This window comes from Lagopus muta, chromosome 1 (assembly GCF_023343835.1).
Source record: "Lagopus muta isolate bLagMut1 chromosome 1, bLagMut1 primary, whole genome shotgun sequence".
Taxonomy (NCBI): domain Eukaryota; kingdom Metazoa; phylum Chordata; class Aves; order Galliformes; family Phasianidae; genus Lagopus; species Lagopus muta.
In genome coordinates this window covers 38,351,022-38,376,425 of record NC_064433.1, presented here as the reverse complement: position 1 = coordinate 38,376,425, position 25,404 = coordinate 38,351,022, and the positions used below count along the sequence as shown (strand labels likewise).

General features: G+C 37.4%; 1 protein-coding gene across 11 annotated transcripts in view; it reads right to left on the bottom strand.

Annotated features, from left to right (window-relative positions):
* Positions 1–850: 850 nt before the first annotated feature.
* The window catches only part of NAV3 (neuron navigator 3), a 523,919-nt gene continuing 499,365 nt past the window's right edge, over positions 851–25,404 (bottom strand). For 10 of the 11 annotated variants that reach the window (XM_048934384.1, XM_048934394.1, XM_048934324.1 and 7 more), the window contains 13 exons: positions 23,997–24,169; positions 20,788–20,941; positions 18,563–18,737; positions 15,260–15,357; positions 14,513–14,608; positions 14,056–14,224; positions 13,038–13,273; positions 11,005–11,159; positions 10,041–10,112; positions 9,428–9,624; positions 8,673–8,791; positions 5,930–6,133; positions 852–3,642 (listed from right to left, as the gene is read on the bottom strand). In XM_048934384.1, coding sequence (XP_048790341.1) covers positions 3,523–3,642; positions 5,930–6,133; positions 8,673–8,791; positions 9,428–9,624; positions 10,041–10,112; positions 11,005–11,159; positions 13,038–13,273; positions 14,056–14,224; positions 14,513–14,608; positions 15,260–15,357; positions 18,563–18,737; positions 20,788–20,941; positions 23,997–24,169 — 1,968 coding nt within the window. In that variant the 3' untranslated portion in view covers positions 852–3,522. Of the gene's footprint in view, positions 3,643–5,929; positions 6,134–8,672; positions 8,792–9,427; positions 9,625–10,040; positions 10,113–11,004; positions 11,160–13,037; positions 13,274–14,055; positions 14,225–14,512; positions 14,609–15,259; positions 15,358–18,562; positions 18,738–20,787; positions 20,942–23,996; positions 24,170–25,404 lie in introns of all 11 variants that reach the window. The other variant, XM_048934333.1, reaches the window with a different exon arrangement.

Sequence of the window (25,404 nt, the reverse complement as noted above, 5' to 3'; positions counted from 1 at the left end):
ATGAAGAGTTCAGAAAGTCTTCCAAAAATGTGTTGAAGTCTGTATGGTATGCCTTTCCATGAAGAGATGAGAATGAGCAAGCTACTTGCTTTACAAGAGAGAAGCAAGAAAGACTGTTATCTAACCATAAAATATGCTTTTGATTGTGGTTTTTTTCTTAGTATAAGAGGAATAGGCATAACAAAAGGCAGTTTGGGGTATTTTTTCTCCCGGAAAGCAGGAATTTTGTGAGATCTAACTACAAATAAAGCACTCAAAAAACAAACCAATCCAGTGAATAATTAGCCATGTTGACAGCAATACGCTCGATCTTCTAATCCACACTTTAATCTTTCCAAAGATATGGCAATTTCAGGGAAATAACAGACCTGCTGCTGAGGTTTGGAGCTGAGGTGCTACCACTCACAGGATCATAATGATCTCCTGCAGCCTCAAAATACCTTTGATTATCTAACTAACATATTTCTACTTGCTTTCTTTGAATTCTGTTAAATTACCATGATTTATACCTGCTGAGGAAGTGTCCCTGAATCCTTCAGATTTGAAAATGAGACATAATACTGCACCAGTTGTTCTGTGCAGGTCCACCACCACTGAAATCAATATCCTTGAATTTGAAGAAAATCTTGAAAATGGGAAACCTGTAAAGTCGTTTCTGAACTCCACAGCCTGCTCTCACCATGGAAACAGTTGGCCTAAAATAATACTGAATCCTGGAAGTAGAAGCAGTACTTTACTTTGTTTTTACCAAGATAGTTCTACTGAATTCAGAACATCACATTCTTCATTTTGTCACGTCGCTTCTGTGTTTTTGTTTGACATAATATAGAACTGTTATGGTCCTGACTGCAAAAACACCAGACTGTGTTTTCAATAAATAATTCCACTTTAATGGCAAAGTAATAATTTAGACAGATACAGTGTGCACACCTGCAAAAAAAATATACGCAAGCTGGTTTACAAGCTAGAGGAACAATAAACCAATAGAAAATACATCATCCAGTTAAGTCCGATGACACCAAATACTTATTATTATTAGGGCTTTACAAAGACTACAAAACTTTTCAGATGATTTATTTCACTGTTTCTGTCTATTTACACGATATGTTACATCAAAAATGTACAAAATATAAAATGTATACAGACAAATGTTTCACAAACAATTTCTGAGTTGTAAACTAGGTGGACTCACTGAGATGTATTGCAGGAAGTTTTGTGTATGTGGTATCGTGTGTTTGTGTGTTAAATATGGCAGGAAGAGATCTGCAAGCTTGCTCAGAGCACAGGTACAGGAAAGAGTAACTTTCCTTTAATTCTTTGAGTCGGTCAGGATATACGCACTGACATTTTACAAACAGAAACAGATCCAGCTTCTGGGGCCATGATGTTGGTCTGGCTGAATCCGACATGCATAACATCAGTTGGAGTTTTATTAGGGCAATAGCACCGTGTAGGAACCTCTAGATTCAGTGATGCAGCTCAGTGCCATTTGAAAACTGCATTGATTTATCTTTGTTTTACAGCGAGTGACCACGGGGTGGCCACAGTTAATAGCACCAAATACACATCCTGAAGGTAACATCGATGGAGGTGTACAGGACACATCTACACAATGCCAAAGCCCTTGGATACCTTCTGGTTTATATGCACCTATTTGAACCGGATGCCTCTTGTGGTAAAAAGGGCACTTCTGATTATTCTGAGCAGTTTTAATGCAATCTGGTTGTAGCCTGCCATGACATATGCACTTAAATCATTTCCAGATGTTTAGTCCCCCAAAATGTATTGGTTTCATAGAGATATCGAAACATGATCACTGTAGCATTGATAGCTCCTGCATAGTCATAACAACTGTAAGTACAGGACAAACACACCAGGTAAGAACAGCTTTTAAGGTTTGCATTCTGTATTTGTTTGTAACATACTAGAAATCTCAGCAAGTGAAACATCTCTTAACACCAACAGAATAAAATACAATTTTTTGTTTGTTTGCTTGTTTGTTTTTATTTGATTTGTGCAAGGCTTTTTTTTTTTCTTTTTTTTTCTTTTTTCTTTTTTTTTTTTTTCTTCATATATTTACATTACCCACCCAATAGACTGTGCAAAACCAACCCACTTTTACAGTATAAACTCTTCCTCTTCCACAGTGGACATCACTGCTTCAGTGTTCCTCTATGCTGAATTTTTCATGTACAACAATAGCAATCAAAACAACATGCTAAAACCAGAAAAAGGAAAAAAAGAAACAAAACAAAACCAAAACCATATATTTGTGCTCATGCTGCATCAAGTGCATCCAGCTCTGCTGGATAAAAATTCAAAACATCTGTCCTCCAAAAACTCCATTCCATGGTACCAAATGGATTTGAGCCGATTTTCTCAGCGTTTAGGTGGCAGTGGAAGTGGGTTTGGGTTCCTTGTGTATTTCTGAGGGTAGGCAGAGCAATCTATTCACAAGATAAAAATATTATATAGCAACTGTTCTTTCTCCTATCCATTTCTTTAAAAAATCATGATATACAGATATGAGGCTACTGTGTTAACTGACGGTTTCTCATTAGTAAATGAAGAAAAAAACAGTGTAAATTACCAATGGTTTAGGAATTAAACCAACTGTAAAACTGTTCTAGAAATCTGTTTTAAGGCAGTGAGACAGCACCATAAGAAATGTTCCTTCTTTCACTGAAAAGGCTCAAACAAATGAAGCCCTAAGAAGCCTTTAATCAGTGTTGGTTAATAATTGGTATAAAACTGTTGTTAAGGAGTGGGCAGGTGGTTAAAAAAGACCTTTGTGGTAAAAACAACTTTATAAAATCTGTGACTTGTATACTAAAAACTTGATGGAGCGCATCACCGTGACCATGGCAGTTAGAATTAAATTGGCACTTATCCAGCATATCACAGTCATGTTTTCTGGTGATTGCACAATACTGTTTGTGCTTTCTGAGTTACGATCATCATCTTTGATTCATTTTGGAATGGGCAGTAGCGTACAACACCAACACCACTGCAGTCCTGTGACCAGCACCACGTGGCACAACAGAGGTTAGAAGAGAATTAGAAGGACCGCATTGTTCATGCAGCACCTCAGGGTAAAGGAAAGGAAAAAAAAAAAAAAAAGAAAAAAAAAACAACAAAAGAAGTTGCACTGTAAACTTGTACAGATAAACAGAGACAGAGAGAGAGAGCAGAGAGAGCGAGAGAGAGAGAAAAAGAGAGAGAGAAAAAGGAAAAAAAAATTCCAGTTTGGCTAACGTGTGCAATCTGCTTAGATGCCCTCGATCCAGGGCCCCTTCCAGTTGACAAATGGAGTCTCACTTGGCTCCATAGGTATCAAAATGCCTTGAAATTAAGCTAATTCAAGCTCTCCACTTCAATTTTTCTTCCTGACTTTGCAGTTAGGTCTCCTGCCTATCTACAACACACCGTTCTCATTCAGGGACCTCGGCGTGCTGCTTTAATACTGGCAGTGGTCTCGTGGAAGCAGATATTACCATAATCCTCCACCAAGGGCTGTCCATTTCAGAGAGTCGATTCAAGGGATGAATCCAAAATGTCATCGTGGTGGCTGGTGCTATCGCTGTCACAGCTTTGTGCGCTCGAAAAGTTGGCTGCCTCTTGAAGCCTCATTAGCATATTCATCTGAAAGAAGAAAGAAATGTTTACATAATCTTGTCTCATTTAATGCTGCAGCAGCCGTGTTAAAATTTAATTAAGCTGCCTTGCTGTATGAGGTGTGCTGGTATCTAGCTGAGGGGACTGTACAAAAGGATTTCTGAAAGGGCAGGGAGTCAGCAGCTCCTCCTGGTACCCTTTTTGCTGCCTTCTGGTCTTTAAATAGCAATGTGAGTTTAAAGGTCCAGAGAGCCAGAGGGATATAATGAAGCTGCCTGATAGCTCTCTTTCATTCAAGGGTGAGAATGGCTGCAGCTGCACCACCAGCAGGGGAAGGAAGCCATATCACAGCCGGACATCTGGGCCCATATTTGCAGACAGTAGAGCTTCCAGATCATTTTGGATGGCAAAGAAGTATCACACTGGAAAAGCAACTGCAAACAAAATCACACTAACATAGCCACTCTGCAAGGGAGAGAATGGGAGGGAGTGGGCGTGGGGTGGTTTGAGGCCAGCTGCTTCCTAAAAGGGTCCCATTTGCTGCTGAAGGAACAGCCTAGCAGAGAGCAGCAAGAGACCCCCCTTCCCAGGAGAGTGGAACCCCAAATAACTCATTAGGGCATTGTTAGGATTTGAAGCCACCTAAAAACAAAACATCAAAAAGTAGCAATAGGCCCCAGAAAATTACTTGGGTGTTTGTTGCTCTACCTGTGTAATTACCAGGATTTTATTTATAAAGTATCTACTTTTACTAGCATACTCAGGGCTTCAAGAGATGTTGACACTGCTTTAGAGTTTTTTTTAATGAATAAATAGGTTGTCCATGGGAAAAAACAGGTAATGAAAAAAAACAGAGGCAAAGGTACATCCTTGTATATGCATGTTAAGCTCTTTTTCTCTGTTTTCTGGGGAAACTTTACATTTCTGTGGTTTCTGTGGCACGCTATTTGCAAAGATTTCTCATAGAATTGAAGAGCATTTAATACTCTTTAATGCTATCAGGAAGCTTTTGCTGAAGGTTAGGAAGTATTCATGTGGAAGAATACTGGATACATGCATTGGGTGTGTAATACAGCCTTCCTGTGAAATGTCCTGCTTGCACAAGCACAGTGTTTAGATATGATCACGCTCCCCTTGTGTCGCTGTGTCTCCCTATGAGCTCCACCTCAAGCCACACATTCACAAGTTTCATCTTCTGACAACTGGTCAGATAGAAGAAGCTGTAAACAACAAATGATCACAGTGTGCAGGGAGCACGGGTGACAGGATGCTGAAATCTGCCTACCCAAGTATAGTTAGTGGAACCTTAGTGGAAGGAGATGCATGTGTGCTGGAAGCCTGGGCAATATGCTCACTGAGAGGTCAAATCAAAGGGCCAAACAATCACTCCAAATCTTTTGCTTTGGAAGATGAGATCAGATGAGCTGATTTCCTACATTTCCTTGGGATGCAAGGTCTGATTTGGGTACCAAATGCTTCCCCATACATTTCAAGGAGGCTGAAAAGTCACTGCTTTAGCATTGGTAAGAGTTTAATGCATTTTCCGCTATGAAATTCCCTTCTTCTGAGAGCTCCCTGTATTCCAGAGGTACTATTCTCTACAGTAATACTATAAATTATGATTGAAAGTCAATAGAAGAAGTGCTATATGGGAAGAGCAGTTCAATATATGCAATTTAATATCCCATTATCACAAGCAGCAATGGTTAATCTCAAACATTTGGGATCACATTCAGGTAAAATGATATATGGCATTTAGGGAAATCGACCTCTTATCTTTGAAGGGCATTATATTTGCATTCTTTTTACATTAAGAGTCTTATACAGTCACAAGTTTTCTTGAAATGTTCAGAGGAAAGGAAGTGTAACTCTATAATTTGCATTTCCACTAAATTCTCTACCATAGCGAAGTTAGATTATGCAAGTTTCTCAGTTATCCTTCGTATATATATATATATAGAGAGAGAGAGAGAGGATATCCTTCACACATAGGATGTACATGACAAATTGGCTGACCTGGAAAAGTGTATTCAGAGCAAGCTGATTAAGCAAGTTGCTTAAGAGTGGTACTTGAATGATGAGTACTAGATACATGGAAACACTTCTGGGCAGATAGAAAATGCTTGTGATTTAGGGACCCATCAGTGTGAAGGTGATTCTTGCCCTTCCTTTTTTTTTCCTTACTTTATCTAACACACAGCAGACTTCATTTTAAAAACACAGTTTGGAACAGGTACATAACATATTTTTTTACTGTATAATGTGACATCAAGGTATATACCGAAAATCATTTTTCCCTAAGTTTAAGTCATACCAAGGGATCCCCCTCTGTATCAGTCTGTGGAACATGCTTGGAGGTTGTTCCTTCTTTTGCTGATGCATAACCTTCATAACCAACATCTTCTGGTCTTAACTGGAGTAACGATGGCCACTCATGCTGTAGAGATGCAGAGCTCCACGGATATGTGTCAGCTACCCACTTGGAGGGATCTTCCCAGGGTGCCCTCTTGCCATACATCTGTAGTGTGAATATAACACAGGTAAGTATCCAATAATTTTCACTACTGGTTTTAATGGCAGACAAAAGTCATCAAACTAATTTAAACCTTTCTAGTAAAGGTTTGCTTTCAAACATGCTCAGCACTCAGATATGATAACACACTGAAAAGATTTCATCCCCATTAGTGCTCCTTCAATACTTAGAATGGATGCAAGTTGAACAGCACTCTGTAACTAGTAATACTTGTAGGCAAAGGTAGGAGCTACAAGCCTTTGGTATGAGAAACGAGACCTTTAGGTAACTTGCCTAAGATGTAAGGTGAAATTATCTTTGATCTATCTAAAACATTCAAGTTAACTGGATTTTATTTAAAGTGAATTAGGAAGTGCCAGCATTGATTGTTTTTTTTCTCCTAGCAAAATGGGATGCAGAAGCAGACATCTATACAAACCCTGAGATCTTTCACAAGGTTAAGAGAAGAAATTCACAAAGGACAAGTTTTCCCCACTGTAAAGCACAAAAAGGCTTATAAATCTGTAATGCCAGAAAGAAGGAAGAATGAGAATACTATATGTTTAGGAGGTCTGGTAACTTCCTCACTAAAATGCACCCTCTGTACTCTGCTGTTCACAAGCAACAGGTCAACTGAGAGACCCTTGGCTGCAGTTTGACAGATCTCCTTTAGCTGTGCTGCCTTCAGTGACAATGACACATGGGACTTGGGAGCCCGCTACCAGGGTCTTCCATGATCTCTCTCAGCTCAAACAACTTCACACAGTCCAAGAAAAAGCATAACACTGGCAGAGGCATTTAGATGGGCAGTACTCCTAACATGATTCAAACAGCGAAGGATTCTAGTGCTGAAGCCAGAGAGAAGTGTCGTGCTTATCATTGCAACACCTGTTTCCAGGCACTTGCTGGATCCAGATTTTCAGGTTAGGCAGCCCAGTTCCCTGTATTGTATACAGAAATACTCAGACTTCTGCCCTAAACAGAGGCACGGCTGCTTAGAAAGGATCTGATTAAACAAGCCAAGAAGAAATGTTTCTTAGCAAGCTGACTCCTATCTCCTGGCTATAGGTAGCACTGCCTCTCATCTGAGACAAACGGTGGCTAAAACCTTCCTGGAAGCTGGGGCAAGGTTTGTAAACTGCATGTTTGACAAGTGAGCTTACAAAGCACCAGGCTAGAAAGTAATTTTCTACCCTTGCCTGGTTCCAGGAACATCTAACTATATCATATAAAAGGTTTCTGTTTATTGTTAGTAATGCTGTTCTTTGGAAGGCATCCTAAGCATATAAAAAGTGGAATGGCTCATGAAACAACATATTTTCTTCTGTCTGCTGCCATCTTCTGCTCCAAAATTGAAGTTTTTATTTAAGGAGTTACCCTGTATACTTGGAAAAATATGAACACGATGAATATCACTGTGTTTTTATGGCTGATCTAAACAAGTGCTCTTAATCTCACTGTGGCTGTTCTACTGGATGTTTGGCACTTTTTTGCACAGCATAAACACGCTGTAATTTCCAGAAAGATAAGGAGTTCTAGGATTGTGTGAGATATTCAACAGGCAAGATGTGAAACGTCCATCTTGTCAGCATGCCACTATGTCAGTACAAGGCGATAAAGAACCTGCAGCTGCCTACATGGATCTTTGACTGTTCCATAACAACCCTCTCTGCATCATGAAGTAATTTCTTTCGCTGTCATGTGTGGCAAAAAAAAAAAAAAAAGTCTTTTCACAATGGGCCTTGCCAGGGGGCACAGAGTTGCAGACGTAAAAGGAAAGGAAAAGGGAGAAAGCCAAATATAAACAGAAAAAATTTTTTTAAAAAAAGGATTAATTGCAAGATTTAAGTTTGCTCCAAACCTGTGCAGAGGTCCCAAATCATAACCTGTATGGAAGTTTACAGTCCTTGATACTGTGAAACTATTTGTAGTCTTACTAAAATTACTATTAAACATTATTTGGTTCAATATCAATAGACAGAGAACGCTAAGAGACTGGAACTGGTGTTAAAGCCTAGGTGTGGAGAAAACACGATGGAGGGAACAATGAAATACTCTGAACTGATAATGCTGTTATCCAGAATGATAATTACAGTCATTAGAAAGCCCATAATGAGAAAGAGATAAGGAAAGAACAAAATTCAGGGGAAGAGAAGTGGCGGTGCAAGATACAAAGATGAAAAGGGACAGATCTTCATGCTCAACATGGCCAAAAAGTAAATTACCTCCGTCTTCTGAATGGTGAAAATATCCTTGTTCACAAGCTTTCCTCCACATGCCTGCATGTGTACTTCTCTACATATGTTGGACAAGATCAGGCAGACTAAAGCTCTTTTCTTACACCAATATAGAATCTACTCTCACATCCAGAGGTAGACTGAGACCTGCTCAGGTTATGAGCAAATCAAAAGGAGCCAAACATTAATATCTATGATCTCATCCAAGATTTTTTCTTATAAATTCAACAGTATTTACAATTGGATGCACTAGTTAAATGTAGCTTAGAGGAAGCCTATAAGCAATTGTTAGGAAGCAAATGACATACCTGAAGTCCTTCTCTCACTGCTTCCAGAAGATATGGCACCAAGGAGTAGTTCCAGAGGTCTGTGAACCACACTCTGGAGCCGTCAACATCCATGGGACAAGGGAGGAAAAGGCGGGGACCTGAGAAGTCAAATTGTGTATTGAAAAAGTACCCCTAGTGAGCCCACTGAAAATAACCTTTATAAAATTTAAAAAGTGGTATTCGAGCATAGAGAATACAAATACAGGACTACAGTATAGGATCTACCAGTAACCTGTTACTAAAAATGAACTAGTGTCACTTTATCCAGTTCTATGGTCAGATGAACACTTACCAGTTTTACTGCCAAACCAGTGTAAAAAGATGACTTGCTAACAAAGCTTTTCCACTAAAAGACCTCAGGTATATCTTCCACTAGTTTGCAGAAATGACAGTCCAAGTGTTTTTATTGCTTTGATTATGCTGCAGTGTGATGGCCAGAAAAAATAAAGCTTAGCAAAGTTGTTGTTGAGATAATATTTTGTGAAGTTATTTTCTTAAGATGATAGCAATTTACTTTAAAGTCTTTAGCAACCAAAGCACAGACACCGGGAAATATACACTACCTTTTCATTTTCATTTCAGCCTTGCTGGCAACACTAACTAGGTGAACTCCTCACACTTATTTTGTATTTATCACTGACAGATGACAAATTTTAAAAAGAGAATTCAACTTTCACAAACCTCTGAAATAGTCAGCCTGTGTCTTTATTTCAAACCAGTTTGCTAAGACTCACCAATGGTTACATCTGAAGAGCTGTGTGTTTCTAAGAAGCTGTTGAGATGATGCCATGTTTTTGGGATCCAGTCAATGATTTTGATGAGCTCATTATTGCGTATGTTCTTTTCTATTTCAGTCTCAATTAGTTTCCTTCTCAGGTATCTTCCTAAGAAACCTTTAACAGGCTCTGTGTGATTAGCACACAGCACCCACCTAGGTAGAAAGGATAAATGTCAAGTAGCAATGAATTACAAGTAGACTTCCTCTTTAACAGGTAGGTGACAATAATGTCATATGCTTTTAAATCTTGTGAACCAGCAAGTATAAAACTGCATTATTGCTCACTGTCACAGTTCTTAGCAGGAATTCAAGACACTGCTGAAGACAAATGGAATGCAAGAATGCCATCATGTTCAGAATAGTGCTAGAGATGCTGGAAAGCATCTCGTTTTTTTTCAACATTCCCAAGCACCATACTGAGACCTCTCAGTACAGGGAAAGTCACAGAATCTCAAACATTCTCCTGTGATGAGACACAAGATCAATGTTTATTGAAGAGCTAGTCAGAGGAGCAGGGAGCTTGAGAGTTCTGTGCAAACACAGACATAGTAAAAAGAAAGTGAAGGTACCTGAAATTGTGATGCAGCTCCAGATTTGGTGAGGAGGAAACTCCCTGGTTCATAGTTCCAATAATATAGGGACTGGAAAGAGAATTAGCATGTTTTGTTGAGGGGTAATCTTTTCAGATATTCAGAGAATATTCTTAATCTTATTTGTGCTAGGCTAATTTTGAAGAGAGTGGATGTGTTATAATTTTAGATTTAAGATATTTGTGCAGTATCCCCTTTCGTAATTCTTGTTCTCATATGATTTCCCTCTCTATACATTTGTAGTTCACTATCCCTCATCTATAATAAAGAATAAATGAGGCAACTCTGTTCATATGCCTCATTATTTTGTGGGAAGCTCAGAATTTTAATTTCAGACGACAATGAATCTCGTGCGTAAGACGTAGCATTCAGCAATTTTATGAGGGGAAATCCCTATGACGGTGCTTTTACAGTAAAAATAGTCAGTGGCCAATAAAAATCCCAGAAAACATTGTTATTCTTGCTTGGCAATAAAGGACATTCAGCTAACTCCATACTTCTTCACTATTATAACTCACAGAAAAAAAAACTATCCACAGTTGCTTCTCCATGGCATGGTTCATGTGTTCCCACATGTCCCAAATTCCCCTATTATAAAGCACATTTATTATTCTTTTCCATAAGCCAACCTCATGGTACTAATGATCTTATGTGACTTGTCAGGGCAAAAGAGATAAGAACCTAATTCAGTCAAGTACATCTTAAATTCAGTCTCAGTGCAGTGCAAGGGATCATAAAGTAAAGTTGGCACATAAGTACTTGGCTGAAGAGGGTCAAAATTGTTCAAGTGCTTAAATTGAAGGTGCTGTACAGAAGCTTTGCTGACAGCCTAAGGGAATCTAAGTATTTACTGGAACATTTTATTTTGCAAAGTAACAAACAGCTTTTACTGTAATGTGAGTAAATGTGATGTGAGAAAGCGGAGAAAAGAGCTTCTACTTACCATTTATTGTATTTACAATTGAGGAAACCATTGAAGATGTCACTTAGTGAACTGATATGGTGGAGGTTATCCAGAATTATGACCACAGGGAGGTCAGCACCATTGTTGTCAGCACTGCATTGCTCAGCTAGGTTAGCTAGGTATTGTCGCAGATCCTTCAGCAGAATTAACAAAAACCATGAAAGATTAGCCCAGTTAGACCACAGATGTAATTTCAGGGGAAAAGAACTTCAGAAAAAGAGGTTGCTACAGAGTTTCACCACTGTGGACTGCTCAGCTGGATGAGCACATGCTTCTTAGACGGGACAACACTGAAGCCACGTGCTAGGAAGAACAAAGGCTCTAAACTTAATGCAAACGACTGAAACAGACACATTCCTATTTGGTGGACACTGTTCTTAGAAACCTGCTGGCAAAATATGTCCAGTAGAAAACAGGTTGCAATAAAATATCCTACCCATTTTTATGAGTGCCACATATATATATATAATATATAACAATGAAACAAACCAAAATCCAAAAAACAATGAAACAAAATCCAACCAAATTGTCACACAAACTAAGCATATTGAACTGCTCCCATAGATATCTCCTTTTATTATTCTCCTTGAAAACCTGATCTTTTGGGGTTTCTATATCACATCTTACAGTAAAGATCCTCTTGTGAATGTTTTGTTTTTTTTTTTTTCCTGTCTGGATGTCATTTAGTGCTGAAGTAAAAGCAAGCCTTCTACAATCAAAATATTTCATATTTTCCTTGATGCTTTATTGCCCTTGAGCTTCTGAGCTATACAGTTTTATAGCTCTTTCCCCAGAGGTAACTAATTGCGACAGTGTTAGGAATGTTCAATATTATAGACAAAGCTCCTATTGTCATTTCACTTCCTGGACTGAGGATAGCAGAATCTTCTTCTCTTTAATAAGAACATGTAATCTTTTTCTTATTTCAAGAATGATTTTTCTTTGGCTTTCTATGCTCAGGTGTCTCTAGGGAACATCATGGGCTTCTTCCAAGAAAAAGCACCATCTGTGTTGTTTGAGCACACTTGGCATTTGACAATGATGCTTTTTCTTTTTTACTACAAACGCAAAAGCTCTATGCAAATAGAAAGGTGGAGGGCGGGTGGGGGCGGAAGAAATCTACCGCATATATCAAGCAATTTACCAGTAATCTAAAAGCTTGCTCATTTGTGGGACAATTTCCATTATAAATGTATATGCAGTATAGCAATAAAACATGAGCACATTCCCCGCCAAAGTAAAAGGCACCACAAATCTTCTGTATAAAGACAATGGAAAGCGATGTTTGTACTGGAATGGTTCTCTCACCCCTTTGAGATCTGTATGTTCTTCCTTCTTATATTATGTTAACATTCATTATGTTCTGTGCAAGTCAGAAAGCTCTGGACAAAACCTTTCATTTTCTTTTCCCGGGGTACCAAGTTAGGAGTATACCCAATCTAGGATAGCAAGTGATTAGTATGATCTGGGGCTGCCACAGTAGTCACGTTAGAGGCTTGATAATTTGAGCCACGTAAATTGCTCTGACTGTGACAAGATGTCACATTTAGGCAATTTTACTATGGTCAGCTTCCTGACCGATGTACAGCAGAAACCATGGGAGTAGTCATATTTGTAGCTGATTGCTGCACCCAAGACAGTGGTTCAAAATTCCCATTCTCAAATCTTCACTAACAATAGGCTGCTATTGCCACTATACAAAAGCAAGCTAGACCAGCTGTTCTATAACGTTTCTGATGAAGGAATTACAGATACATCAAGAATTGACATGTGACTGCGCATACGGCTTTAAGATAGATTTCCTCAAATGAGGAAAAATTCTGTTTTTCCTTCAGTGCTTCAATAGTTTGTTTAGAATAGAAAGATTTGGTCTGTATTCTTAACTGGGATTGGAGAGTGAATCCTTGTCGAAAAAGATGCTAACTAAGCAACAATCAGTATGCCAGCTAATGGTATACTCTATCATCTCCCTACAAACCAGGCAATAAGTTATTATTTCATTTCTAACTTACCTTGCTTGACTTGTGATCTACATTAAAGGTTGTAATGGCATCTTCAGTTTTTTTCCTGCCAGATTTAGTTATAATATATTCAGCCAGCCTATTAGCTAAATAGGTTTTTCCTGTGCCACTGGGTCCCGAAAGAATAATTCTGCGATGCTCCATCAGTAAATTAAAGTACCGCTGGGTAATTGGCTTAGGAATTAATGTGTCAAACACAAAACTGTCCAAACTGTTTTCTTCCACTCCTGGGAAAGAAAGAAAAGAAAAATGGCTTGTCTTCATCCATGCTAAGGAAAGTACAGGTTTGGACCAGCATCCGATGACATCAGTGCCATGCTCTAAGCAAGGTGAGATACTTCCTAAACCAAACACCTGTCAAGGGCTCTGCTAATGTGGAAATGCTGATATCCTTATGCAGGGCCAAAACATAAAACAGTGGCAATGGCAGTGTGACTAAATGGATGGGAGAAAGCATATCAAAGTAAATGTGAAGAGAAGGCTCAGTGAGGCAAAGATGCATGTTTCAGACACTACAGGCAACTATGATAAAAAAAAAAAAAGGACAATTTGACAGCTACAGGGGTTACTGGTTGTCACATCCATACATGGACAATTCTGAAGGCCACTCTCCTCTCCAACAGCAAATCCCTCCAGCTTTCAAAATGTTTCAAATTTTTGCTGAAGAATTGGGTAATACATACATATTTTTCGTCACAGTCTATGGGTTTTTTCCTGTTTGTTTGCTTGCTCTTCTTTGTCCACTATTCAGAAATTTACACTTTGTTGTGGTAATTTGGCAATTAGACAGAGGAGAGAGAAATTCTTAGGTTTACCTCAAAATGTCCCTGTGCTAGGTACTATACAATGTCATACAGAAAGTTTATGTGACAAATGAATCCTCGAACTGGACACAAAATACAGAAAGGTCAGGCTTTAGGAAAGAAAAAAGAAGGAAAGAAAAAAGAACGTATGGAGAAATGCACTGAAGAGCTGTACAGTGTCTGCAAAAATATTCTTAGGGTTTTACCTTTCAGGTTCACAGTGATGATGTTATTATCTCCAACCAGATATCCACAAGGCAGCAGTTCAGGCACTTCTAGGCTATGGGCTCTAGTTACATCCCCTATACAATAGCTAGCAATGCAGTCAGAGCTTAAACCCAAGCTAGCAGCTGGATCCACTCGGAAAATATATTCCTGAAATTATATAAAAATATAAGGTGTAAAAGTGGATACAGTTATAGAATGAAAGCAGTATACCAAAGTACAGATGAATTCATTTGGAGAGGAGATTCTTGCAGTCAAATTCAATAGGAACCACCTATGATCATGAAAAAATACAGCAACATTAACAGTAAAGGTTAATGGTGGTGTTAGCTATATATTAAAAAAAATGACTTGGTAAGACAAACCAAACACATAGGCTTTTTCTTAATTGAGAAAGGATATTGAATTAATATTTAAGTTATGTTTTTTGTACCTTACCTTAAAGAGACGTCTGATTACACCATCTAAAACGTCCCATTTTGTTTTGCCACTAACTCCAATTGATCCTATCAGATACGTATGCGACTTTTGATCCTGAAAAGACAGATACTTTGAGAACTAGACTAAAAATGGTGGCAATAAATTTGCTATAAAGACTCCTGATTTTCCCAAATAAAGAAAAGTAGTATTATTTAGTATGTGATGTTACAAGTTTGTTAACAGCCTCCATGCCAGAAAAAGGTATAGGTGATATTACTTTGGTACATATTTATACAGAAGGAAATAAAGTATCTTATTCTTCTATAAGCTTTCACCAGTAATTTTAAAGAGTTGAATGTAAATAAAAGTTGCACTGTGTTTATAATTTTTCTGCAACATAGAACATGAATAAACAACTCTATTTCAAACTGATTACCCAGCAGCATATTCATAGTTGCACTCTAAGAGGTATAAAGCATATATCTAATTTATAACTACTTTTAAAAGGAGCTAGCAAGTCCCAGAATGTATTACTACTAATTAAACTGAGAATTGGTAATGTCTGAACCACTACAAAGGCAGGAGGAGGACATATGACTTTATAGTCTATGGAGAGCGCCAAATTGAACACGAACAACAGGGCAAAGGCTGCTGCCTTTTGGACATTTATTCACTTCCTGGCTGAAAACATTGAAAAGAGCTTAGTTACTGTAATGGAGGATGTGCCAGAGTAGTAATTTTGTGACTGCTGGGTAACAAACTTACCTTGGATCGACTATAACCCTTATTTATAGTGACTAAAATTTTCACACTATGGCCCTCTTTGTGGAGTGCTCCATCTGTGACATCATCCAACAAAATATCTGTAATAGAGGGAAAGAGATCTCACAAATCGTATCAGTTATGTTCACCTCATCATCTCAACACTTGCTCAAAGGGTTTTTTGATTGAAAACAAAGGTTGCCACCACAACAACTTGCAATCATTTTAATCTCTATTTATCTAAATTTTTCCTTTTTCCGATAGAGATGAAAAAGACAATTACAATTTGTCAATTTTTGAAGCAATATTAGTAGCATTAATCACATAGAAATGAATTGGGAAACAAGAAAGAAAGACATTTTTGCATTATAATTTTGCCTTTTCTTTCCTTCCTGGAAATTGTTCAAAACCATTCATCTACAAAGAGATGTTGTATAAAACTTAAATTGAGTTTATGTCTTTGGGCACTCACTATGCCCTTTAGAATGTTGTCAGAAGAAAAACAACAAATCATTGCAATGATATGTTTGCTGCTCCAGTAAAACAGCATTTTAATTTTCCTTTCTAGATTATTTTCTTGCCTTCTGTACACATGGCATGGATAGAACCCTTTTCCCCCATAATACAGACTTAAAAAGAGAATCCTTAGAAAATCATTTTTCATTCCCCCAGAACATGTGACAATATTTAGCCATTTTACTTTTCTTGGAGGTAAGGAGCAATTCTGATCTGCACTGTGCCTCCATTTCTAGCTCCTCACTAAGTCCCTAAATGAGAATCTGGAAGGATTTATTTCTTAGTGAAGACTGAGCCTGTAGCTTTATTTCAACAAATAAAATGTCTGTCGTCCTCTAGAAGTTCTGTTGGAGACTTTCATGTTAGACATTTAAACTGTCAAATTTGGAGAGATTATGAATTTGCATTTTCTTCAAAGGTCAGCACAGTAATCCACAACCATAAATCCTGCTTATTCCCATTATTACGATTGAATAAATGCATTGACTTATGTCAGAGTTTGCACAAAGTCCAATTTCCCTCAAATTAAAGAAGGTGAGATTCAATCACAGAAGTATTCGCTTGAAGCAAAAGAAAATAAAACTTACCAATATGACCTCAGTGAATGTATTAAAAATAAGTAGGTCCTCATGTAAAATATTTGATAATTTACTCCAAGACCTAGAAAACTGAGGTCTAGAAAGAAGATTCTACTGGTTTGTTTACTTAATTATTTTTAATGGATCAGATGAAGCACATTTTGCTGTGAGCTTGAAAAAATCAAATCTCTGCATATTTTGTTCTAGGCAGCCAGTTCTTCTGTCCACTAACACTGAATGTTTCACTTCACTTGTTTGGCATTTTGGCATATATAATAAACCTTAAGAGTTTTCATAATATCACAGTTCATCTGAGGGCAATTTAGGATATCTCTGATGCTCTAAAATTTTTCACTTTCTAAATGACTCTTAGGTAGCCTTTCAAATACAGTTTTCAGTAAGCCTTTAAGAACAAGGCACCATTCTTTGGCTAGAAAAAAAATTACATTTGCTTCTGAGATGTCTCTCTCAAGGACAAAATAAGCTGAGAAGATGCACACAGAGGGCCTAAACTCCAGGGGCATGCCAATTGCTACCTCCTGCTATGCCCCTGATAGCATACCTAGCTATGCTATGGTGGCCCCAGAAACCTTTTGGTAGGGCTTTAGCATGCTCTTCATCAGACAGTGCAGAGAAAGACCTGTACTAGTCCTTGTTTTTTGTTCTTCACTCTCACCCATCTGGAAGATATGGTCATATTCTTGGGAAGAGGCAGTGAATCGGTTTAGTGATTTTCATCTGACATTGGTTTCTTAGAAAATGCCATAGCGCTTGTAAAGTGAGGAGCAAAAGCCCTCAGTACCTGTCTTAGTTTAGTTCCCAACAGGATTCACCTCTTCATATCTCAGGGACTTTAGTTCAACAGTGCCTCAGAAACCCCACAGACCTTGGGAGGAAGCTTCCACATTTCATAGTTCTCTGGCACAGTAATAAAATGATACCCTCAATGATCAAGAAGGCTGGATTCCTAATCAAATGAAATCCTCAACTCCTCATTAAGCACTCTTAACCTTTCTTTAATTTCTTACAACCAAAAGTAATTACTTTACATGCTACAAAAACACCTTGAACCAGTAAGACAAAATCATATAAAGCTTGTATTACACAAGCTAGTATTTTTCCTATATCTATGTCTAGTTTTTTCCTATATCTAGACAAAGAGAGAGTCAAGAGACAAAGTGCTAATAGGTGCTATTATGAAAGAGTTCCTAAAACTACCCTTCTGAAAAAAAGAAAAAGGATTTATTTATTTATTTCTGTGTGCAGATATGTGAGCAGGGACAGTCTGTTTTTCACAACACTTCCTTATATATCATGGTCCAATTTGATTTCATACATACTAAAAAGTAGTACTGGATTAAAAAAATAGATTGGAATGTAGATAAAAATATATTGATTTTCATATCAAATTGATGCTAACCAGAAGAAATATTTAAATATCCATGTAATTAATGACTGGCAAGATAATATGCCTGGCTGCCAACCCAAATTACAGTCAGGCAGTTTGGCTCATTCCCAGCTGTAGTCTTGCCTAGACTCTTTCTACAGTTATTAGGCACACTTTTATTGCTTCCAGAGACTACATTATCCTTTCTGTGGACTCTATGCTAATGAGTGCTGCTTTGCTTCTGCTGTGCTTCTGATTCTAATGTTAGAGGCAGCACTTCTGTTTCTTGGCTACATTATCAAAACAAATGTAGAAGACTTATTGTCATAAACTCTGTGGCATGGAAAATAATGAAATGTTAATGTTCAGGATGTACACCACAGTTCTGCTTGCTTTTTCTCATTCATGGAAGACAATGAGAACTTAATAAGGCCAGGCAGGATTTAGCTCCTGTGATGAATGATGTTTTGGTCCAACACGGGCTAGCTAGCTGTATCACATAAAGCATGTGTAAGGAATAAAGCTGAGACCACCTTCTGCTCAACATGCAAATGTGATGTTAAGGAAGATGACCAAAGAGATCTGTAAATAAACAAGGAAAGTTGCATGTACTACACTGATATTTGTCCCATATGGACATGAAAATCTGTCAATACTGTTATTTTCAGAAATGTCTGTCAACTTTATTCCTCATCTCCATTACTGAACGTGTATCTGATGTTCATATGAGTGACATGAAGCATTTTAATTTTCATGTACGCTTGTTAAGAAGTTGAAAACTAATAAATTATTATAAATTCATGCATGTGCTCAAAATATGTTTACCTGATGTAACAGATTCAGTGATGTTTAAATTGTTCAGAGAAAGTCCTAGCGACTGCCGTGATGAAGAAGACGATGTGCTACTTGAAGACTCTGATGATGGCCGGGCAGGTTTTCCAGTATTTCCAGTCTCTGCCTTCAGACGATCATTTTCAGCTTTCAATATCTCAATTTCATTCTGTATTCAAAAGAAATCAACATAAAAGCACAGAAGTTTATTCTTTTAGAAAACCGACAGTGCTCTTTCTGGTGCCTGCTGTTTACCTGAAGGAGATAAGTGGCTCAGCAGTTTAATTGCAGCATGTAGCACTGCATCAGAAGCATAAACTCAATGAGTGAAAGGTGGACTGCCCTTATACCTGAAATGGCAGGAAAAATCCTACAACATTGTTCTAGCTTTTGCCTCAAGATATGTCACAAACACCATATTCTCCAAGATTCTGCATTTCTTGTACAGCTGACCATAGTTCAAGTACAGTGGAAAATTCTTTAGCTACTCCCAGTTTTAGAAGCTATTTTTAATTGCCAAGTAATTTAGGTAAGTCATTAGAAAAATGTTAGATATATCAATGTTCCTAAAGTCATGAAAATGATTACTGCCACTGAAGGTAAAATATTCTTCTTCAGAGAGGAGAAAGAAAATTTAAAATAAACAATTAGAAATTGATATTTTAACAGTTTCATAACCTTCCTTGTTATCAGATAAGACTTCTTGATCATTCAGACATGGGATTGGTCATGCAATGGCCAGCAAACCCTCTCTAATGAAAATACACAATGACAGATGAATCAGCACAACTAGGACATTTTTTTTGTTTAACTAAGTTTGCTGTGATGTTAGATGATTACTACATAATAATAATAAAATGAAATAATAAATAATAAAATGCAATAATAAAATGAAAACAGCCTGACAACAGCTTGGTACCAGGTAGAGCTAGTTTTCAGTTACACCACAAAGCACAGCACAAAGCAATGGCTTATTCTCGCATACTGTTTTGCATATCAAATTTAATTCCTGATTCATTAATGCTCTGCTAAAAGTCTTATTATGAAGGCTGTTCAGCCACATTATACAAGTAAATTATATAGGATATCAGCACAGAAAAATGCAACTGCTACAAAATAAAAAGATGTTACTGGCAAAGGTGAGAAAAAAGTGAAATGGAAGGGTCAAAACAGAAAATCATTGACAGAAGGAAACAAGTGAATGCACCATTTAGCCTTGGGATCATATCAGGAGCTATGGTGAAACAAGTCATGTAATTTTAATCTGCTCCACACTACACACTGACTAATCACACAGCTCTTAGCAGAGCTTCAGATTTTTGTGGTGCTTAGAATTCACACAGCATTCTTATATCTTCTTCACCAATCCTACTCTTCCCCTTTTCTAATCCCCACCCATCCTCCAAAATGTCAGTCTGTCATCTCCTAGGTGGCTGTCTGTCTGACTGGGAAAACTTGAGAAGAACTGGTGATTACAAAGGGCAGCATCTGAAGTAGTTACCTCTGCCCAGTTTTGGTGAAATTAAAGCTTTGGAGGCATGAAACTATGTCAAATTCTTCTCTGAGGAAGTTCAACTTGTTTAGGCCTTCATATCCCAGTGTGTGAACATTATGGACATTTCTGAGCATGCAGCTCTAGACCATTTTATGTAGGTCACAGAGCTGAGTCCCACAGAGCTCCATGCCACACTGAAGCATGCCATTCTTTCTGCATCCTTTCAGCCACATGAAAGCAAAAGTCTTCTGAAATAGTAAAATGTGTTCAGGAAATAGTTGGAGCAGTATCACAAGTAATAATGTAGTGAAAACTGAGTGAAGCTGGATACAATAATATAGTTCAAATTTACATAGTTTGCTTCTGCAAGCCATGACTAGGTTAGGAATTAGACATGAAGAGAGAATATGCACATATTGTCCCATGGCTAAAGCATTTAAAAATCTACAGAAATCACTTCTTGATCTGCTTATCTGTCATGCACCTTTCACCAGATACAGGGTTTAGATAATGGATTTTATATTTTTCCACCTCTCGCAGCCATTTTAAATGATAATATAAATGCTAGGGCTACTATCATTATAAGTTGAACACTTATCCTTTTGAAGCACAGTCAATCTTGTAGTTTGCTGCATATCAACACCTACCTGAAACAAAGCAAAGGAAACACACCAAGCATACTTTTGGTGTGCATCCCTGTTGTCACTTTAGCTGCTGCACTGACCTGCATGCGGTTCATGGCCTCCCGAATCTGATCCAGATGATGTGCAGAGCTGAGGGCTTCAAGACGAATGTCCGTTAATTTTAGCTCTTTCTCTCTCAGCTCACTCTTTAGCTGAAGAATAATTTCAGCCTCTGCCTCTGTGCACTCACAGATCCTAAAAAGGAGCAGGTGACAGGCAGGAGGTTAAAGGAAGATTCTCCCCCCAAAGCAGTATCATTACTAAACATCAAAGTACAGAAAATGCTTGCTGCTGGTGAAACCCTATGAGTGAAGAGAGAATCTTATCAAAGAAACATGAAAAGGCTTAAATTGCAAATTAAAAAAGGGAAAAACCTCCTCCAGATGAAATGATCAGCTTGCTTTATACCTTTCTATTTTAGTTAGATCATATGGTGAAAAAATAAAATCCTTAAAAACCTTTCAGAAATCTTTTTTTGGCTGTGCATCACCCATGAGCTTTAACTTGATTTTTCTGGATCTTTTCTTCAGTGTAAAGGTTATGATTTTTCTAAGTACTAATAGTAAGAACTGAAGTATGCCGGTCAAACTGTGCTACTGACACTATCTTTAAGCCACAAACAATTTTTTTTCTGCTTTGAACTTTTTTCCGCTTTTGATTTGTTATCCAGAAGATTTTAATCCATATTGGTTTTAATTGATCCATTTTCCTACAGTTTTGGAAACCTACAATGTCTAAATTAAAAGGTGCTTTTTCTTAAATAGCTTTTTTTTCCCCCTTGAATACAGAATTAAAAGTAGTCACCATGTGATTACTTTTTGTATTAATTTTAAGGGAAAAAAACATTATATTATGAGAAAAGATAAAAACATGACCAGCTGAGGCATTCAGCAACTCTTCAAATCTTGTTTCAGATTGTTTGGTATCTGTGTGTCTATCACACCCAGATCCATTGCATAACAGAACCAGTACAAAATAGAACACTGAACTTTGGACCCATTGTTACACTACGCAAAATTTTCAGCCATTTCACCAAATGTTATTCATTTCTTATTACTGACACTTTAAACAGTTAATATTTGCAGAACAATTTAAATATAAAACACATTTTATGACGATAAGTATTATTATTATTATTGTAATTATTACTACTAATACGACAAACAAGAAACAGAGGTCAATTTTAATCGCCAAATGCATGCAAACGCATTTTGGAGGAGAAGATGCAGCACTTTTCAGGTCAGCAGCTGGGTACACAACTCCATGCCCCACACTCAGTTTTACCGGGATCTATGCCTGTAGACCACGTGACCATTTTGCCTTTTCTTTGGTGCCCAGCCTAGAGAGGACCTGCACACACACGCATTGGACAGATGCAATCGGAAGAAAGTAAAGTCAATGTTTTAGAACAAGAAAGAGCAAAAAAAAATGTAAAGAAACTATAAGCAAATGGAAGATGATGAAGTTCATCGGAAATAAAAAATATGGCAAACTGAAGAAGAGAAAGAAAGAATGTTATTCACAACATGCACAAATATTTTAAATGTGAGCAGAATGAGAAAAAAAGAAGCATATACTAGGATTTTTTTCCCCAACTATTTTGACACAATTCTTGGTTTGGAGTGCTCATACCTACATGAACAAAATAAACAATGAAATTTTATTTAAATGCATATTTTAGCTCATAAAATAATTTTGACAGCTGGGAAGTCACATAAATATTTTTTCACTATTTTCTTTTGGGACTTAGAATAGAATTTTAAATGGTGCAATGGAAAAAAGTCTTGCAAAGAAAGTAAAATTGTCAAAAAACAGAAAAAATTAATCTGAAGAAATATATTTTATGTACAAAAATTAACTTATTATATCCTTCGTAGAAAGCTCACAATAATAAAAAAATGATCCAAAAGATCAGTGTCCAGAAATGTTACAAAGAACTAGAAGACCATTTAACAGACAGAGCTTAGGAAGACAAGGCTCAGAAACCTAAGCAATTATGGAAAGAACTTGGGATAAAAAGTTAGACACGTAGTATTGTTCTTGATGAATCCAAGTGATCAGGACATCTAGGCAGTAAGTCAAAAAGATGCAGTTGGAAGAAAAAGAAAAGGTTATGAAAGCAGATCTGTGAATCATGAATAGATAATTTTGTTGAAGAACAGTGTTGTGTTTAACTTCAAGCACTTTCTATTAAGGTTTTTACTAGTGATTTTAAGGTTGATAGCAAATCAGACTGAAGGGTACAAAATGCAGAAATTATTCCCCAAATACACACATATACCTGAAACCATAAAAGTGTGAGCTTCACATAAAATGCCTAATAAAACTAGACATCTAGATGAGTTACTCTTTAATAGGCTGCATGAAATGTGTGAAATGAAAAACATTTATTGTGGAGCAGTTTCTTTTATGCAAATATTTGCTGCCTAAACCTAGTAATAAAAATCCTTACAGTCTATCCAAAGTTGATTGTAAAAAGGTGCATACCAAACACAGGGAAACTCTACTCTAAACTTCAGCCATCAGTTGCAAGAAGAGAATTCCCTGCATGCTCTAAGGAAGTGAACTGGTTACCCTCAGAGCAAGAAGAGGAAGGTTGATGGCAGTTGTATATGCTTGAGTGAGTGTTCACGGAGGATGATTTACCCATGTTGGAAAAAATTAGGATTACATTTAAAGGCATTAGGAAAAAAAAAACAAAGGTAGGAGAATATGAATGGGAACTGAGAATTCAATAAGAATGTATTGAAAACAAAAACAATGGCAAGAACACAATGATTTCACAGTGAAGAAATGAGATGGCTTCTTCTGATTGATGATTTGTTCTCAGCCCTGACAGAGTGAAGATGTTGACCAGAATAAAATTAAAAGGTAAAGTCCTGCAACAAAAATTTCAAGTTGAAGAAGCAGGGAAAATTGGTTTAAAAAAGGATATAAATTAGTAGTTGCATAGTAGAAAAAGCAAGAACAGAAAGGATGAACATAGTTAATGGTGTAGGAAGAGCACAGCATAAACTTTTGAGGCATTCATTTCTAAAGAGATTTGTACTGCTAGATGATTTCGAATAAAAACTGTGAAAATAAGAGAGAATATTCTAAGAAAAAGCTGCTGGAAAATAAGTGTGTAAATTGAGTAAACCTGGCAAATGGATGAAGTAAGGGTTTAAAAGACCACGACAACTGGCCACTTTGAGGAGGTCATCACAGCTCATCCCATTTGGGAAGAAAGGATATTGAGGGAGAGACTTACGCAGAAGCTGACTGTGACGGTTTCATTGATGTTGCCCCACACTCTCCTGAGCTGTGGGGCAATTTGGGTGATGAAGGAAGAGATGAGTCTGTTTGTTCTTCGATGTCAGAATGGGACGAGGGAGGCTTGGTGGACTTCTTCTTTCCAAAGGCCTGTTTGAAAGAGCTTCTTAGCTGGAAAATAAACACAGATCAAGATTATTTCCCTCATCTGAGTAATCTGCATGCCGGTCATGTTTTGAAGAGTTAGTTTGCAGATGCCATCCTAGCTACTGCCTGAGGTCAGTATACAGAAGCAAGGTATTAACATATGCAACACGGTATCTCTAAAAACATGATACAGTGTTTGTTTTTCATTTATTAATCCAGCACAGCGCAAACATAAGTCTTTGGAAAAGATGCAGGACTGAGTGGTGCAGCTCTGGGAGAGAGGGGTGCTCATTTAAAGCCAGTAGACCCCAGAGGAATCCCATTCTCATGGCATTCCCCTCCAGGGATGGCTTTAAATAACCACTTCACATCTAGGTACAGGCAGATCCTGGTGTTCCTAAATGCTGAAATCAATAGACAAGTCCAATTTATTAGGTTTGCCAATTGACTACAATTTGAACGGTCAAACCATTTCAATGCTATGATTTGGACCACGAACGAGAAGACTTAAGTTGGGATGTAAGATTTCCTTTTTGAACTGTGAAGAAGAACGTTAGCTGAAAAGTATCTACTCTGTGCTGCCGTTTCCTTCAGAACAGTAAGATCTCTGAATATACAAGCATTGCATTTTTTCTCTAGAAGCTTTGCTGGTATTGAAAAGGGACAGAATAGCCAAAGAGCCATTTATTTCAGGAGCCAAGATGAGAACAGTTTTGTTTACACTGAATTGTAACTAGCCCATTATTTGATACCTTCATCTAAGTACAGAAATTGATCATCTTAGGAGAAATATGTTGCTTTATTTATTTATTTTCAGGAAATTGTTCTGATTTAAAATTGTATAAAACTCAATGACAAACCTCTACATAAAAAATGAGGTACTCAAACATTTTATTTTCATGATGTAATTGGGGAGTGTGACCACTGACCAGAGGAACATTGCTTAAGTATTTTTCTACTTTTCAGATAATGAAATCTAACAAGAAAGAAATGGATTTTGGCTACACTCCCCCTTTCTAGAGTCTAAACTTTGAGATTAAAATGAATGAAGAGAAACTGAGAAGACAAACAAGATAATCTGTTTTTAGGAGGTATAAAAGCCTACTGCCAAAATAAATAGCAATCATGCCAAGATAGGGTTCTTTATAGATGCATGCCAAATTTTCCATGGTACATATTCACCTCACTTCCTCTAGAGTTCACCTTGCAGAAACATGAAAGAGTGTGGAATTACAAATCAAGGGAATGAAGGCTGATCA